Here is a 19058-nt window from a genome sequence, read left to right on the forward strand (position 1 = left end):
ACAATAGCGGGGGGGGGGGGCAGGGGCGCATGCTCTTAAACTGCAGTGTCTTTCAAGCTAATAAAAGAAATAGTAATTTAACGGTTTAGACGTCTATTGTGAGCGTGAAAGATCATGAAAGACTTCTTTTTAAAATGCAAATAAGGCTGGTGCATTCTCCAACATTTAGAAGCACAATCAAGTAGCCAGTGGCTTAACGGTGTTAAAGAGGTTTCTGTTCCTTGAAAGTAGAAGCAGCAGAGGGGAAGGATGAGAAGGAGCTTGGGTGGAAAGTTACCTATATTCCTAACAGGTGTTCTGTAAAGAGTTTACTGTGCATAGAGTCTGCAAACTTTATGCTTCTTGACTTAAGAAATAGGCTGCACTCCTTCACAGGAGATAATGGTGCCAAATCATTGCACATTAATGAAGCAGCAAGAAGTAAGGGGAGGGGGGGCGTTTAGTGGGAAACAAACTTTTGAAATGAAAAAGCAGGCTGGGTCAGAGAGGCAGGCACATATAATGTGTGTTGTGGGGAGGAGAGATACTAGGGGGAAGGAACAAAAGGAGCCCTCTACAAAAGAGAACCTGTAAAGCAGACATCTGTCTCTGCGTATTGGTCCTGTCTGAATAGTACAATGTAATAGTCCTCTTCAGGCATTTATTTTCAAACTCCTTCCAATTGAAGAAAGTGCAATGGCCTCTCCCTCCACCCCCAGCCGAGGCACAGTCAGCAGTAGCCTGAAGGGGGATGCCTTACTCATGTGTAGGGTTTTAAAAACAGAGATGGGAACCATTATGGTACCCTTATTTTCAGTATTTAAGCATGGTGTAGTTTTGTTTCTTTTGAGGGTTTTTTTGCCTTGTAGTGAAGACAATCTAGATTATGGCATGAAGGGCTTAAATGGATTATCTTGGTATAATTTGAAGGGATTGGAAGAAGATAGTTAAGCAACAGGCTGGAAAATTAAAAGTTTTGCATGCCAGGATATCTGAATGACACTGGTAGCAAATAAAATCACTTTACAAGATTGGTTCAGATTGGAAAAAAATTCTGTTTAAATAATACTGCCACCTTGATGAATTATAGAAACATACCTAAGAGTGCAGCATGCAACACTCACAAGAAACAGGCAGCCTATGAGAGTGTTTTTAGTTTAGCTTGTTCAGAAAGAATTTAATACTTGCGAGGTGTTGGGTTTCCTCCCTCCTCCTCCTCTCTGAGGTGTGCTGCTAATGGTTCTGTGAAATGTATCTCTTGGACTGACAGCACTTGTGAGACAGATTGAGTTGTCAGCCTCCAAAGGGCTTTCCATCATTGCATGAGGTGATTGACTAAAGGATTAGCAAGATGCTGGATTATTTTTCCTCTGCTTGGCTGTGGTTGCCAGCTATCTCTGAGATTGTAGTGTGTGAAGCTTAAGGGGATGAGGTTAACCTCTTGAGGGTTTATTATGAGCATGTAGTTAATCTTTAGAAAGCCTATAAATAACTAGGATGCATGTTTTTGTTGTAAAATAGAAATGTGGGCGCAAAGAGAAGTGAATTCAAAAGTGTAATTCTAGAACAGCTTAGCCTTGCATGATTTTTGGAGTTGTCGGTGCTGTGTGTTTAGTGTTGAGTGCTGTATTAGGGTTTGGGTGGGGTTGGTTAAGGGCATGGGAAGATAACTAGCTTCTGTTAGGGGATAGATGGAACAAGAGATTAAATCTTTAGTGTATATAGTGAGGCTTCCATTGGCTGAGACTCAGAACAAAATATATGATGTCTTTTGGGGGTACTACATTTCTGAAGTATGCAAAAAACCTGAATTTAGTGTGTTTCTGGGGGAGGGGAAATACACTGCTGTTACCCCTTATCCCCCTTTAAATGTGGACCTATGTTTATCACATCACAGATAAAGCTGTACCTCATGATGGATGATGTGAGCGTGAGTTTTTTTAAAAGAAAAAGCTGTGAAGTACTTTACCAGGCAGATTTTTGGACTGGAGTGCAGACACATGAGAAATTCATCCAGGCAGCTAAAAAGCCTGCCACGCATTTTGCACCAGAGTTTCCATTCCACCCTCGTTCCCAAGTATTTCCTAATTTGTTTTCAAACATATGGTGCTGTGTTCCTATTCCCTGTTCCAGCCCTTTTTCCAAGAAATGAAAGTTTCAGATGCATTTGTTGTAAATTTTGTAAATCTGGTTTGCTAAACATACTTGACAACATATACGGTGAAGTGCTGGTTTCCTTCCTTGTTTTTCCTATCCTTTTCCCACAGAAGAGAACTTTTTTTTGGGGGGGGGGAGATCCCCTGAAGACTTAAGCCCTGCCCGACTCCAAGAGTCATTCTGGTTCCAACGCAGTAAAAAGCAAACATTTAGTTATGAATGTTTAACTTAGTTACTGTTTCTTAATTCTAGCCAAATGAACTGGTATACTGAGACCCTTTAGGCTGTGTCTGTTGTCTGTCAATGGTGACAGCCACAGAGAGAGACCCATTAGCAGTCTAGGTTACGTGATCCCTCTTTGGGTTTGCTGGTTGGAAGCATGTCATGGCTAAAATTGTGTTTCACTTTAGTAGTTGTCGCTGGTGATCTCTGAAATGTAACTTAAAGGTAACTTGACTAAATTACTGTTAAGCTTGAAAATTTAAAGGAAGGCATTATTCACACACACACACACACACACACACACACACACACTATTTTTGCTCCTTGCCTGGAACTGGGCTTTGTTTGGAAAAGCAAATCTGCACCCCACCTGTTGCTTTACCTGCAACAATGACTCTAGAGGAGGGACCAGGAGACTGAAATGTGTGTGAGAATTTTGCAGTTCCACTTCCTTGGCCACCCTACTTACCACGCCCTAACTCAAACCTGACAAGTCTGTAGTTGCATATAAACTAAGTGTATGGCCCAAGTGTATGGCAGTCTCTTCTTTGTTTGAAAAAAAGAGGCATGCCTCGTAGGAAGATGCCATCTGCAACCAACATTTTTACAAGAGCCTGTCATGTTTGTAGACCAACCAGTTAATCAAATTACCATATTTTTTGCACCATAACACTCACTTTTTTCCTCCTAGAAAGTAAGGGGAAATGTCTGTGCGTGTTATGGAGGGAATGCCTATGGGTGGCGGGGGGATCTGCTGCAGTCATGAGCAGAGGATCTATGGTTCCCCTTCCTTCCCTCCTCCGTGGTTACAAAGCATGGATCCACATGGATCCTCAGGATTTTTGCATTGGGCTACTCCAAACTCACTGTCAGATCATATGTCTGTGGCCACAGCATGAACCACAAAAATCATATATCCACTATTTCGTTTAGAATATTTTTTTTCTTGTTTTCCTCCTCTAAAAACTATGTGCGTGTTATGGTCTGGTGCGTGTTATAGAGCGAAAAATACAGTAGTTCCATTTAAACGTTTCAACCCCAGTGTAAAAGTATATATCAGGCATGGCCAGACTTGGCCCTCCAGATGTTTTGGGACTACAATTCCCATTATTCCTGACCACCGGTCCTGTTAGCTAGGGAAGATGGGAGTTGTAGTCCCAAAACATCTGGAGGGCCGAGTTTGGCCATGCCTGGTGTACATAAGAGTAGCACTGCCAAAAAATATATATATGAGGAAGTAATGCAGTCCTTAGCCATGGTTGTGCTTTGCTTCTTGACAAGTGTGCACCTCATTTAAGGCATCATTCCACTCCCCTTTTCATTACTGGCATCTTTCTATTTAATTGCAATGCTGTTGCTGTAGGCACAATGTTAAATTTGAAGACTAAATGGAAGAAGAGCACTACCTATTAACATCCTTGATAATGAGGAAAAAATGGACCCAGTTTTTAAGATGGAATGCTGGAGGGGTGGGGAGAAGGGAGGCGGAGCTCATTGTTAGAGAAGATGTTTTGCATTCAGAAGGTTTCTTGTTCCGCCTCTGGAATCTCCAATGGAAAAGGATCAATGATAGGTGATGGAAAAGAGTTCGCGAAGCCTGAGACTCTGGAGAGCTGTTGCCAGCCAGAGTGGGCAATACTAAGCTAAATGCAGCCCTGTTCAGGGAAGTTTTTAACATTTAACACTGTATTGTTTTTAATACTTGATTGGGAGCCGCCCAGAGTGGCTGGGGAAACTCAGCCAGATGGGCGGGGTATAAATAATAAATAATAAATTATTATTATTATTATTATTATTATTATTATTATTATTATTATTATTATAATAAATGGGCTAATCCAACTGCAGTAAAAGGCAGCTAAACGAACGTTGCCATTGGTGAGACATTAGTTCACTTACACGTAATGATAAACTACGGATTAGAGTGCGTGAGCGCAGGGGCGGACTTGGTAATGGCTTTCTGAGCAAGGACAAAATTTGGTGCCCCCCCTTAAATATTTTCACAATAATTCCTTATTTATTATTTTGCATCCCCTTGGCTTGGTGCCCATATCAGTAGGCTTGCCATATTTCTAGAAGTCAAATTCAAAGTTGGTTGAGCTTTTTTTTAGGCAGTCAACCTAAAATTCCCGGACATTTTGCTACTGGCGCTATTTTGAGCTGGGCAAAGGCTCTTGCTTCTGCATGCGGTTATGGTTTGTCACAAACCCTGGCCAGTTTCAAATGCAGCCAGCTATAAACTACGGGTTATGAAATGGGCTTGTTAAAACATATATGCTAGTATATCTAGTGTTTAGCATGCTGTGCCTTGTTAGAATGCATTTAGGATTCTCATTGAGAAATATTGTTGTAAATATCCTTTTTACAGAAGTTGTAATATGAAATATTTAGCTTTTTAATGATGGGGGGGGGGACTGTAGCTGAGCTCATGATTTGTCCAAAGCCACCTAATGAGTCTTTGATTGCTCAGTGTTTTTATAAACTGAGCTCTCTTAAGTCCTAACTTTCCTTAGCTGTCCAAATGCCCCATCTTCAAATTTTAAATGATAAATAAAATGGAAAATTAGGCCTGTTCATCTGAAATTCTTGATCTGAGGTACATAGAAGAAGGGGGGGGGAAATTTCTCTCTTTTTAAAAAAATGATATTTATTAAGAATTTAGAGATTACAAAAAAAAAGAAACAGAAAGCAAACAGCAAAAAAATTAACAACATATACATATGTTATATAAAATATATATATAAAAAATAGATAGAAAAAAGAAAAAAATGTAAAAAGAAAAAGAAAAATACAGCACTCCAATATTCCATCTCTTTGTCTTTCATTTACTTGTTTCATCGACCTCCTCACGCCTCCCTTTTTGTATTCTAATTTAATTATTTGTTTCAGCAAATTCTTTCCATCTTTCTCAGTTTTTATTGGATAATTTATCTTAACAGTCTAACCTATCAATTAACTCAGCAAATCCTTTTCATCTTTCAAAATATTCTGTCATTCAATTTACCTTAATTTATTTTAACCTTATCTTACGAAAAAATACCTTAAATCCTGGAACTTAATACTTATTTATACATATCTCCTAATATCATTTCTACTAAAGCCAAATAATTTCATTCCACCATTTTTCCTAATTCCCAAAAATAAATTTTACCCTAATTCCCAAAATAAATTTTTAAAACTTTCTTCCAATCTTTATCCAACGTCCCTTCTTCCTGGTCTCGGGTTATGTCAGGCCTTACTGTCCTCCATCTAGTCCATCAACCTGGCAGCCTTATGTCCGAGGCTCTTAAGTCTTTTCCATGTCCCTTCTGCAGTTCTTCTTCTTGTTTATACCAGCACTTTCCCTTGTCTTTTGTTGGTCTCTTAATTTCTTTCCTTTCTTATTAAGGAGTAGGTCTCCGGGAAACTCCAGCCCAAAAATATCTCCATCTCCCCTCAACAGATCAGCCCATTCCCCACAGTCAACCGGGTAGTCCAGAAAATATTTAAATGCATGTTTCAAAGTCCCTCCAAAATTAAGGACCCCCCACAACTCCAGACCCCCCCTGACCCACTCCAGGTTCAATCTTCAAAGACAGCGGCTTATGCTCCTGCAGAGCCTCGGTTCTATCCATTTGTGTTGCTTGAGGTTCAGCAGCAACCTCCTCCATTGTCTTCTGCATTTGCACTTGCCCTGTCAAAACAGGTTCTTGGGTTGGGTCCTGAGTGGTTTCTATATAAGTATTCACTGTTTGTCCAAAATTTTGAACTGCAACAGTCATCAAATTCATCTTCTCATGCATCTGCTCCAGCAAGGCGTTTGTCTTGCAAAAAGCAAGGACCAAAACTTCTTCCATATCCATTTTTGTTCAAGGTCAGAGTCTGGTCTCACGATCCTAATCTCCACAGCTGTGAAATCCCCAGATCGACTCCAGCAACAATTTAACAAGCTCCCTCTAGAGGGAACAATTTCCATTTGTATCCATCTTTTGAAGGCAAGTCCAGCAAAAGAAAGTTACTTTCATTTTTCAAACTTTGTTTCTTTTAAGTGCAAAAGGTAACTTTGGAATCAATTTATTTCTCTTCTTTAACTATCTGTCAAAAAACATTCCATTCACAGTTGATGGGCTTCCCCAAAAGTTTCTGTCTCTGACACCCCGTTCCCAGGTTTGAGACGGTGGAAATTTATCTTTCTTTACTCTCTCTCCGCAGGCTTAAAGAATCAAAATTCCCCCTCTTTTCCCCTGCTTCCAAGAGAGGTTTTGATGGTTAAAAATGAAGGAAATTTAGGTCTTTATATACAACTCTCCAGACTTTGGCTTGCACAATTTTTGCTTCAGTCTATATACAAAAAACGGAAGACGGACTTCCTGTTTAGACCTTCCCGCTTCAATGCCAAATTAAGGTGTTTCTGAATCCAATTTTCCGTTCTACTCACGGGTACTTGTTTAGAGTCCAATTGTCCACAGGAAAAAGTCAGCGCTCTCCGGCAACGGCTGTGCGGCTTCACTCCGTAAGAATAGCGGTCGATTCAAGACACCGCACTGCTCACCCCACGTCGCTTCGGATCCCCGAAAAAGGGGTTTCCCTGCGAGTAGGGGAGGCGCTCCTGGTATCAGCCGAATCCCACGATCCCAGGCTTCCTCCGCCTGGGATTTTTAAGGGGTCTCCGCCTTCGCCGCGGCGGCAAGACCCGATTTTCACTGAGCGGGTTCCTCTGAGACAGAGGAATTCCACCATTGCTGATGGCGCTAACCCGGAAGTCCCCCGGGGTGTGTGTGGAATTTCTTCTATATTCTCCAGGTTCAAGTTCCTCTTAAACTTGATACTGTACTCCTGTTTAGACTTATAACAGACTGTTGCAACCGTTTTGCTTTTTAAATGAAATTGTAACTACTAACATGAAATGAAGGGGGTAGGTGGAAATTGGTATGTTGGTGCCACAGGATGTGTCCAACACAGGACCTGGTAGTGCTCTCAGCTTTGGGAATTTCTGTTTGCACGAGAGAACTTACAAACATAAGTAATTTTATCACATTTTAGAAATGAGAGGATTTGGATCGGCCTTCAAGTAGACTAAGCTGCAAGGTTTAGAATATTTCCAAGTAAATCTCAGATGTAACGTACTGAGGATAACAGTAATCAAAGTGAACTTTTCATTCAGACCAACCATCTGTCCTGTCAAGTATTTAATGCAGGAGTTAGTGTATAAGTGTGGGTGGGAGGAAGAGGAGCAATAGGGAACATCTATAAATGCTGGGTGCCGAAATGCATTTGGAAGGTAACACTCCCAGCTGATCTGTTTTGCACAGGAAATACTCCTAGTGGAAGCTGCGGTGGAGCCTTATTTTAGACCAGACCTTCCAAGTCACCACTTTTAAAAAATTAATCACGCAACACAGTAGTAGTGGAAATTAGTTTTTTGGGTTGAGTAGGAGGAATGTGTGCAAACTGTATAGTTTTGCCTGCACTAATTTTGTTAATACGGGGGTGGATTTGGAGAGGTGCCAGATGTCTTCAAGAGTCTAGACTGCACAAATCTCCTGTTAGTCAGGCTGTAGATTAAATTACAGGGCTCAGTTCTGTAATACAAAGGAGGATCGATATCTGAGGAAATATTCTAGCAGTTGTGAAACCTGGTATGGGGCGATTATTTGGAGCAGGTTGAAGTAGTGTAGGCTTTGAAAACTGGAAGTAGCAGTGAGTTCAGTTGGCTAACCAGTTCTCCTTTTCTTTCATCCCTCCCAATGGTCTACGTGCCGCTGCTTCTGCCTGGAAATACCCCACAAATAACAGCAACAGCAGTTGCAGGCTCAACACCTCTCACACGGCCATGGACCCCCAGTGCCTCTAACCCCTCACCCATCAGGACTTCAGCCTCCTGGAATTCCTCCGCTTGGGAGCAGCGCTGGCCTCCTTGCCCTCTCCAGTGCTCTAGGTGGGCAGTCTCACTTGGCAATAAAAGATGACAAGAAACACCATGATGCAGACCACCACAGAGGTGAGAGGCATGGAAAGCCTGATTAGGACATTGCCAGGCGCATATTTGCACCTTGCTGCAAATTGCAGGCATCTCTAAAGAAATTGCGCTTATGTTGAGCGAAAGCCGAGAGCAAACTGGTTGCCAGACGTTTAAGAATGGCACTCTGCATTTATACCACTGAAGCAAAATTCAGCTTGAAGTTTTCAGTCTTTGAAGCTGGGAGATCGCTAAGGATCCCTTGCTATTATGAAGTGCAGGACATTTTGACATCCTGACAGATGCTTAGTTGTAACCTCAGTGGTCCGCACAATATTGTGGAAAATTGTTAAAACAGAATAAATGGGTAATTTTATCTTTTTTGATTAAAGAAAGTGATCTTTAATGGGAAGAGTTCTGGGGAGGGTGGGCAAATGACGGAGTCAAATTTTGAGGTGAATGTGTTGAAATGAAAGTTTTAGAGCATTAAAACTGTTTTGTAGGTTTGTTTAGGACACCTTTAAATATTGGGCAAAATTGCACTTGAATAATTTTTGAAAAAGAAAAAAGTAATTTATTCTGTCATGGAAAGAACTAGGCTTTGTGTATGGTTAAACTGTAAATCATGTTTACAAAATGTAATTTTCAGGAAATCACTGTATTAGGAATGTGCAATGACTTATATAAATAAAAGCCATTTTAAAACTGTTCGCGGCTTGTGTTCTAATTTTCCCCCCTTTTTTATTTCTGTTCTTGCCTCTGTGTCTGAACGGGCATGTCTGTGCATTTCTTGGTTACTACGGGAACAGACAGAGATGCGGGCACAGTAAGTACCAATATTCCTGCTAACATTAACATTTTTCAGTTACTACAGTAGTTGATAGCCAGATATTCACATTTTCTTCCCTGTAGGGCTTACTTGCTACGTCTCTCCTAGTTTAGATAATGGGCATAGTGTCTGTGGTATGAATACTGTAGTGCTTTGTTGGAATAATAAAAATAAAAATATTTCTATTGAACAACTTTTGTAGCTGCTATGATAATATCCCTACAAACTAATCTGGTTTTGGATAGCAACTGCTCAAGCCTGCATTAATTGCATTACATATGTGTGTACTTGTGAAAACAGGTGAGATTAAAAACTTGCACATTAGCCATACCAGGATTAGTAGTTTTTCTAACTTTGTTTTCATATACATATGTGTTAAGTATCTGATTAGCATATCAGATGTTTCATATCTAATCTGCCTTTCCTTTTGTGATTAGTATATCAGACATTTCCCATCTAATCTGTCTTGTACTTGGAATGTATTGCTAGTGTCACTTTTAGGCTTTTCAAAAAAGTGTTCTATTGATTTTAAAAACCACTTATTCACGCTCACATGGTTCATCAGAGAACTTTTTTGTTGGTATCAGGGGCCACCATGATTCTCTGGCCATGTATACGCCTAATTTAGACAATAGATCTGTTGTGCAGCATATCTGTACTACAATCAGTAGATAGCATTTTTTAAAATAAATTTTTATTTGATTTTGGGATGTCCCTTGAAACTGGATTTTCCAGGGTTTTCACACATTCGAAACTGTTTTGTAAGATGTGAAAGAAATGTCTTTCTCATCCCCTCTCATATTTTTCCAGTTTATTCCACACTACAGTGCAGGAACTTCAAAAGTGCATTAGAGTATTAGAAGTACAAATTCTGTTGGGGTTGCTTATTACTTTCCTTCGGACACTTGGAAGTCTTGAGAAGTCATTTGGGATATCTGCTAAAGTTGTGAGGTCATCTTTAGTTTGTTACATTCCCCAAGAAATATAACTGGGTTGCTTTAACCTTTCCATGTGTGTCATTGAGCCATCTAAAGATTCGTGCAATTTGCTTCAAAGCCTTGGGCAAGGGTGGAAGAGCAAACATGTTGCCCACAATAGTAGGGCAAGATCAGGAGTGCAAGAGACTGTGTGCAAGAGGCGAGGGAGCATTGTCACATGGTCAGAATGCATCCCAGAAGCACGTCCATCCCTGTGAAGTTGTAGAGGGTACTGTGTTTCATTTGCAGTTGAAAGAAACTGCTTCTCATTTTGGGTTAAAAAAATTAATTTATCCTTTGCAGCACAGTGTACGCTCGGGTTGCAAACGTGATCCGTGTTTGCAACCTGCAGTGGTGTATCTGCGCATGCACAGGTTGCGATTCGGCGTGCATGTGCAAAGCGCAATTTAGTGCTTCTGCACATGCACGACTATCGAAACCCGGAAGTAACCCGTTCTGGTACTTCCGGGTTTCGGCGGTCCATAACCCGAAAAAACGCAACCTGAAGCGTCTGTAACCCAAGGTATGACTGTACATTGTTATTTTACTTATCACCCTCAGTGTACATTGCACTGTCCTCTAGTCTACTTGTATGTTTCAGCTGCTCAGACACAACACTGATGTAAGAACTCTTCTCCAACTTCCACTCCTAGCTATGAGATGCTTACCTTCATTTGTGGGCACTGCATGCCATAGAGCAGGGGTTGGCAAACTAAGGCCGGCTGCCTCCACCGCCCAGGCCAGCGGCATGGACTCTGTGCCCCGCCGATACAGAGAATGACGCCTTTGCTGCCGAAGGCGAGGCAGCGGCGGTGTGAGTGGTGGCAGGGGCGGGGTTGGGGTTCCTTTAGGAGAGGGTGGGTCCGGCCCCCCACAAGGTCTGAGGGACAGTGGACCGGACCCCTCCTGAAAAAGTTTGCTGACCCCTGTCATAGAGGTTTAGGATCTAATTTCAGTCCTTTTACTTTTTCTTCTTCCACTTACACTAGCTTCTTCAAAGCTTAATACCTCTTCACTGTATATGAAGGGGTCACTTTTTAATCTTTCATAAGTGTGTCCTATGAAACATAGCCTGGATTCTGAGTCCCAGGGTGAATGATTGGTCCAGTTTCTCTATTCCCCCTGCTGTTTCTTTCCCCCAAAAAAGCTATTCCAAAGGACTGTTCTTTCCCAGAACAGTCTGGGAAAGAAGTCAGTGGAATATTTGCTAGCACCATTAGCAACTGATGAACGAAGCTCTAGTGGAAGAGCTTGCAGTGTCCTATATAAGTTGGTTACTTAGAAGTTCTATGCTTCCACGAGTGTTTGTGCAGGCAGAAAAAACTAAAACTCGGATTTAGTTTCTTCTCTTCTACAGAACTCTAGCACAGGGTGTAACACAGTTCCTCCACCCACACGTGGAAGGACACTTTGAATTCAACCAAATATAGCAAATACATTATTTCTTGCCATTTTAAAAAGTATATTGGAATGGGAATCAGATTGCTTCAGCAGTAAGGGGTTATGCTCACAAGTGTGAGCAAAAAACAAATAAACTCTGCTTAATTGGAGAATGTAAAGCAAATGTACTCTGTATTCTCTAATAATACCTCAAATATTACCTTGGTGTTCATCTCTGCATGACAGACATTTTATTCCACTGTAAGTACGCTGCTTTTACTCTTCCTGCCATCACACTTTTGGAGCTGTTCCTGAAAAAGAGAGGAGGTGGGTTTTCCTGATTTAGTTGCAAGTATATATTATAGTGGACAGTAGAACCATTGCAGGACCTGGACTGTCAAACTGCTGGAGTACTTTTTCCTATCTGGCTAGGAACTACATTTCTGGGTGCATTGAAGGGAATCCTAATAGACACCCCCTACAACAGGATCAGCTACTGTACATCATACCAAGACATAATTTAGCACAATGAGAATGAGCTGCAGTGAACCCTGGGCTCACACAGCCTCTCACTTCCCCTGGAGCAGCTGCAAGGAGGAGTTGGGAACTTTCACCTAAACAGCCTCGGCCCAGTATACCTGAAGGAGCATCTCCAGCTCCATCGTTCTGCCTGACACTGAGGTCCATCTCCAAGGGCCTTCTGGTGATTCCCTCACTGCGAGATGTGAGGTTACAGGGAACAAGACAGAGGGCCTTCTTGGTAGTGGCGCCCGCCCTGTGGAATGCCCTCCCATCAGATGTCAAGGAAATAAACAACTATCTGACTTTTAGAAGACACCTGAAGGCAGCCCTGTTTAGGGAAGTTTTTCATGTTTGGTGTTTTATCATGTTTTTGATATTCTGTTGTGAGCCACCCAGAGTAGCTGGGGAAACCCAGCCAGATGGGCAGGCTATAAATATTCATTCATTCATTCATTCATTCAGTTTTCTATTAACCACAGTTTAGCTTCGCATCCAAATCTGAAACCATGGTTGCCAATAACCACGATTTGTTTAAGCAAACCACTTTGATGACTCATCTTTTAAAGTTGGTTTGGGCAACAGAAAAATAAATGATTAAAAATGGTTGTGTCTAAACTCCTTGCAGCTGCATTGGAAGAAAATATTGGAGGGAGAAGCATGTGAACCTGAGACTTTCTGCAGCTCATTTCTGTTTTGCTGACTTTGGTTTAGTGTGGCATCTGAATATGGCCCTACAAGCCGTGAACTCTGCCAAAGATGAAATATGGAACCTTCTTAATTGCTTCCCCTAACAGTCTCAGATTCCATGCAAGCTTGGCTCCCAATCTGTTCAGGATAATATGCTCCAGTTGTACCAGCATCAAATGATGACTGACACCCTTCCCTTCATCATCAACTACTGCCCCTCATTAGTTCAATAGTTTGGGGGCTGGGGGTTTACAGTACCAACATTCCTGTCCTTTATTATCTGCTTCTGAAGTCCAACAGACATGCCTGCCTATATAGGAAATAAGATTTCCCTCTTCCATGTGCTTGCCATTTCAGCTGTGACCCTACAATTGTGGGTTGCAATTGCATGCAATGTCAGACAGACGCCAAACTTTGCATGTCTGAAACAGGCCTTAAGGTCCAACTGCCTTCAGCCACAAGGTCGCTCTGAGTTGCAGAACTCCTCAATTTTATTTCCTGATTTTGATAATTGCATATTCTGTTGGATATATGTTGGTCTTTTGGCTTTTCATAATAGTTTTTAATACATTTTGAGATGTTTTATGATATTTTGTGGTTTAAATTTTTTTTTTATATTTAAGTGGCTTGTTGTTTGGCAAGAATTTTTTGCTTTAAAAGCAGCATACAAACTCATTAAATAAATGTGGACTTTAGCCTAGAGCAGGCTTCCTCAACCTCGGCCCTCCAGATGTTTTGAGACTGCAGTTCCCATCATCCCTTACCACTGGTCCTGCTAGCTAAGGATCATGGGAGTTGTAGGCCAAAAACATCTGGAGGGCTGAGGTTGAGGAAGCCTAGCCTAGAGGGTTCCTTTTATGCTGGGGCCTCAGAGGTGAAAATGGGGATTCTACTATTGCCCTCCATCCTTGTAAGAGTGTACTTTCTAGCATGGCCTTCTCCAGCCTTTAGTCTACAGATGTTTGGACTTTACATCATCTCTGACCATTAGCTATGCTGTAGGGGGATGTAGTCCAGGAAATGTGGGGTGGGGAGAAGAGAGAGGGTTGGAGAAGGCTGCTCTAAATGATATCTCACTCTCCTGGCCTTCGTTCTACCCGGACACTGAGATCCAGCGCCGAGGGCCTTCTGGCGGTTCCCTTGCTGCGAGAAGCCAAGTTAAAGGGAACCAGGCAGAGGGCCTTCTCGGTAGTGGCACCCACCCTGTGGAACGCCCTCCCACCAGATATCAAAGGGAAAAATAACTACCAAACTTTTAGAAGACATCTGAAGGCAGCCCTGTTTAGGGAAGCTTTTATTGTTTAATAGGTTATTGTATTTTAGTGTTTTGTTGGAAGCCACCCAGAGTGGCTGGGGAAAGCCAGCCAGATGGGCGGGGAATAAATAAATTATTATTATTATTATTATTATTATTATTATTATTATTATTAATTAATTAATTAACCTGCACCCCTTCCATTGGCTGAGGCAGCACTAGACTTTTGACTCCTCTACAGAGAGTTGCCATATGTCTTCTTTTTCCAGGACCCGTCCTCTTTTTCATGGGTAGAGTCATCATAGTGATCCATAGTTGAAAGCAGAAGTTGGCAAATGTGTCCTCTTTTACGCTCTTCAAAATATGGCAGCCCTAGCAGGCCTGACTATTTCCTCTTTCCACTTCAAAACAGGGTTGACTACAATAGCACCTGATCCTACATCAAGTCTACTTTATGCCAAGAATCTGCTGGTGCTGCCACAAGCTGTCTTTGAATACGCACTCAAAAATGGGTGGCAGGAGCCAATTATGTCTCTTAATGTAAACAGAATCTCTCTTAAGCTTCAACCCCTTCTCTAATGAGAGAGAAGACTTGTTTTCTTCTCCCAGGGAAGATACTGTGGTTGTGGCTTTGTCTAATGCTGCAGCCTGCCTTACGGCTGCAGATAATAAATACCACATTGACTGCAAGTTAGAAAACACATTGAAGAGAGATGTTGATGCCTCAGCTACAGCCCTTAAGGCTTCAGGCGTAAGCTCCTACTCTGCCAGGGCTGGATGAGCTTAGAGATCAAATTCAGGGGGATAAAAAGATTAACCCTATTCGTAATCTCTCTTATGGCTGCCTATATGGCAGACTCTCAGCCTGTGTCATGTCAAGCGATGTACTAGCCAAGGCTGCTTTGGCTCAGATGTTGGAACATTAGACCCCCTCATCCAGTGCCCACCTGTTTAGGGCCTCCTTGATAAGCTTCTAATGGAACTAGCAGAAAAGAGCGTCTCTTCTCAGGAACTCCTAAACCCTCCTTTAGCTCAGTCCCAGGGGCAGCACATCCTTTTTTAAAACCAAAATATCTTACAATGACTATGTCCAAAGGCAGACACAATCAGGCAATAAACAACCCTACTTTAGCAACTACTCTTAATTGCCAGCCTGACACCAAAAAGAGACCAACTTGTCTTCCGCCCTCTCCGGGATCCGTTGTGAAGAAGGCTGTCAAACCTCTCTCTGGAATGAAACCTAAAGATGGTTGTATGTTAGGCACTATCTCTAATACCAAAACTGTGCCACTGAGATACGGCCTTATTGCAAATGTTCCCTTTCTAAGGAAGGTGATTGCAAGTATTCTTAGATCAGTACACTGATGATGTCCACCTGAACTGGGAGGGGTTGTGCAAGCCCTGGACCACTGTTTGGACTTGGTGGTGGGCTGGATGAGGGCCAACAAACTGACTGAAACCTCAAATCCAGATAGCTGGTGAGTTGCCTGCTTTGGATGGGGTCACATTCCCCCTGGGAGTGTAGTCTGGAAGTGATCCTGGATGCATTTTGGTCGCTAGAGGCCTAGTATTCAGTTCTCTGTGCGTGCAACACAGTACAATTCCTGTGCTTAAAACTGTTAAGGCAAGGAACTTGCAAGTAAGCTGAAGAATGACTTGCTGAAGCAACAGTGTCCACCTTTATTAACACCCATTCACCTGTCATTCATAAATAAATCAAATACTAGCAGCTATTGAAAGGCTGTAACTCTTACAGAAGCATTCATGGGGCAAGTCTGAGCTCCTCTTTGAGAAAAGAGAGGAGCTAGAATTTCATGATGAGTAAATATTGGTTATTCTGGGTGCAAACATTTTGCCATCCCGGCATTCATCAGCATACACTTTCCTCTACTTAATATTTAGCATAATTATAGTCAAGCGTGGGTGTGCACACATGCACATTCTTATAAATTTATTTACAGTTTGACTCCCTTCCATACTTCAGAGGCCTTCATTTGTCTCCCCAGGCCAGAAAGGGTCTCAAGTGGAGAAGTATAGCTAAGCAAATCCATCTGAACACAGTACAGTGTTGTGGAACCTGCATTCCCTTGTGTAGATTTCCCTTTTAGTTTTCCCCACTGTTTTAACTATTTAAATTTAATGACAGAAGAGCTACAGGGGCCTTAGCATCCTTGAGTGCCGGTATGATATAGCAATTACAAGAGTGCTGGGTTAGGGTGTGGAAATCCCATATTCAAACCCATGAAGCTCATGTGGGAAGTTTGGGGCAAGTTCTTTTTACCCTAAAACACCTCACAGTTAAAATGAGGTCAAAGGCCACCCCCAAGCTCCTTGAAAGAATAAGAGTTTTGATGTAATTAAATTATTCATCTTGTTTGCAATAGGACTAACTTAATGTGTAAGACCCCTTGAAACTAATGGTAATTCCCATTCAACAGATTAGGCCCAAACAAAGGAGAAGCTACATTTTGAATTTATAGTAGAAGGGAATCTTTGAGTAACAGCACCAAAAAATTGGGAGTGGTGGTGGAATTACTCATAAAATTGATTTAATCACTTAGGCCAATCTGGATAAATAATGTAGACTTCATGTTCTTAATCCCTGATAAATTGGGTTCTGACCATGAAAGCTGGGATTATCCTCAATTAAAATGTCTAGTCTACTGAAATTAAGATGAAACAAACTGGTTTCATGTTTCTCTTAGCAAGGTGGTAACAATTATTTGACAGAAATGCAATCAATTTACATTGCATATCTCAATGAAACGATTATACTGCTTTGTCTACCCCAGATTGTTTAAACTTTGGACACTTCTGCAAAAATTGAGCAAAGGGATGAAGATCTCAAACTGGGGATTTTCCACTATAGGGGAAAATAAGTGTTTCAGAAACACTTCAGAAAACAACTCCTACTGGAGTTGAAACCCTCCCCATTTTGTTTTGTTTTATTGTGTTTTTACTACAGAATAGTTGTAACTATAACAGGTATAATTCCGCAGTTAGTATACGACACATTGTGCTTTCACTTAGCAGATATGTGGAATTTAAAGTATGGAGGTTAGGCCTAAGTCTTGCTGCTATCACATATAAAGACGTCAGTGGTGCAAGTATCACACCTGCGTTGCAATCAGCTGTAATGGGATGGTGAAGATAATATCAATCCATTTTATAACTATACCTTTCTACCAAAGTGCACAAGACTCCTTAAAGCAGAATTGCAACAAAATAAACTGTTGAAAATACTAAAGATCAGGATGCTTGCTTTGGAAGCATAGGCAATTGACACTTGCGTAATTTCATTTAATGGTTTGTACAGTGCTCCTTCTTTAGAATTCTAAAGTGGTCAAAATACATAATATTAAACCTCAACCAAGCCATATTAATAATTACTGCTGTAGTTTAGCTGCTGATTTAACAAAAAACAGTCGAATGTGGTCAAGACTCCATAACCTGGCAACAAAAGTATGGGTTGTATGTATTCAAAGTTATTTCCTGTGGAAGTACAGCGCTATTATGCCAAGTAACCCACTATATGACTGCCACTTCCATTGCTAACTGCTGTGCTGTGAGGGAGCCCTGACCCTAGGGCTAAGGCAAAATGCAATGTAGGACTGAAGGCATCTTGATGATGGTGGGTGGGGAAAAAACCTACCCACAATTGACCTCCTTTGGCGATACACATTTCACTTCTATATTGCCAGAAGTTTGAACTGTTAGCTCATTTCTACCTGACCACTGCTTCAGTAGTTATACCACAGTGGATGGAGGATAACTTTGGACAAACTTATTGGTGAGTCTGCAAGTACTTCTGGCAGGAAATGCATAAAGTTCCTAAGTGAAACAGTCCCCCCAATCCCATTTTTTCTGTTATTTATTCTCATTACTCACTTCAGTGTGTTGCAAATCACTAGCAACTTGAGTGGAACTGAAGATCTTTGCCATTCTGCCTCCAAGATAAGATTCATCCCACAATAAAAAAGATAGCAAAATTAGCAAACACATTTCCTTTCTTCTGAATGAACATTATCACTGAGCCTGTCAGAAGTGATATTTGGGTATGTGTCCCCCCCTTTCCCCCCTCCCCACCCCCATTGCTAGCTCTGTTGCTCCTCTCTATATTTTGCTCAGGGTGTGTACAAATCACTGTTGTGTGAGTTGATTTATTGTCTGTTTTTCATAAACATTTCTGTATTCTTTTGCTTTGGTAAACTCCAGAGAATGATCTCACATCCTACTGAGTCACGATCCATTGTGTATCCATAACACTGGCAAGATTACGTGAAAGCACACAACCTAATCTCAAAAGATAGAATTGGGTGATGCTGCTGCAAAAGGTCTGGATTTTGACTTCTTGGTACCTCAGGTTTCCGTACAAAAGCAGCTTCTCTCATAGACTCTTACAAAAATTGTTATATTTTATTCACCATCTCTCTTCCCATTTGCTGCCTATGACCAAAACCTTTATTTTAAAAAGAATTACTATCTTCATAACATGATCAGTCTTTAAAATTGAAAGTCTTGGGGAGGGGGGGGGGCTTGCTTCCCCTCCAGGTATAGGGCAGTATATAAATTCAAATAACCAACCAACAAACAAGCAAACTTGAGGTGGAGTTTCAAGAACAGCATGGCAGCTGCTCAGAACACCCACATGTCTACTGCCTGCTCGTAGCCAGCTGATTGTCTGCAGCTGCCACCATGTGTAGGACTGAGAACCTTGAAAATTGCCTCTGGAGGGGGCTACACAAGATCAGCAGGCATACAGGCATGCAAATCCAGTGGTCATCTAGATGTTGCTGCCAATCTTACTCAAAGCCTTCCTATCCTGCTTTTCCTATTGCTCACCCAAGGCAGTTTACAAATAGTAAAACTACTTGAGACTGAGTGAATTGCTCGCTACTGTCTTCACTGATGGCGGCAAATCTCAATGGTTCTCTCTGAGTCTATCTATCTGGAGATGCTGGGGAATTCAACTGGGACCTTCTGCATGCAAAGCATCTGTTCTGCCACTGAGCTGTGGCCCTTCCTCACTAAACATTAGAAATCTCAATACACACTCCCAACATAAAGTGTAAAATGCAGATTAAAGGGGAAGCAGTGACAATAAGTACGCAT

General features: G+C 41.6%; 1 protein-coding gene across 2 annotated transcripts in view; it reads left to right on the forward strand.

Moving 5' to 3' along the window:
- LOC310744879 (transducin-like enhancer protein 1) overlaps positions 1-19058 on the forward strand; it is a 77444-nt gene that overhangs the window by 27769 nt on the left and 30617 nt on the right. For both annotated transcript variants that reach the window (XM_083576789.1, XM_083576790.1), the window contains exons 7-8: positions 8134-8338; positions 9106-9122. In XM_083576789.1, the coding sequence (XP_083432915.1) occupies positions 8134-8338; positions 9106-9122 (222 nt within the window). The remainder of the gene's footprint in view (positions 1-8133; positions 8339-9105; positions 9123-19058) is intronic.

The sequence above is a fragment of the Podarcis filfolensis genome (assembly GCF_964270895.1).
Source record: "Podarcis filfolensis genome assembly, chromosome: 11".
Classification (NCBI taxonomy): Eukaryota; Metazoa; Chordata; class Lepidosauria; order Squamata; family Lacertidae; genus Podarcis; species Podarcis filfolensis.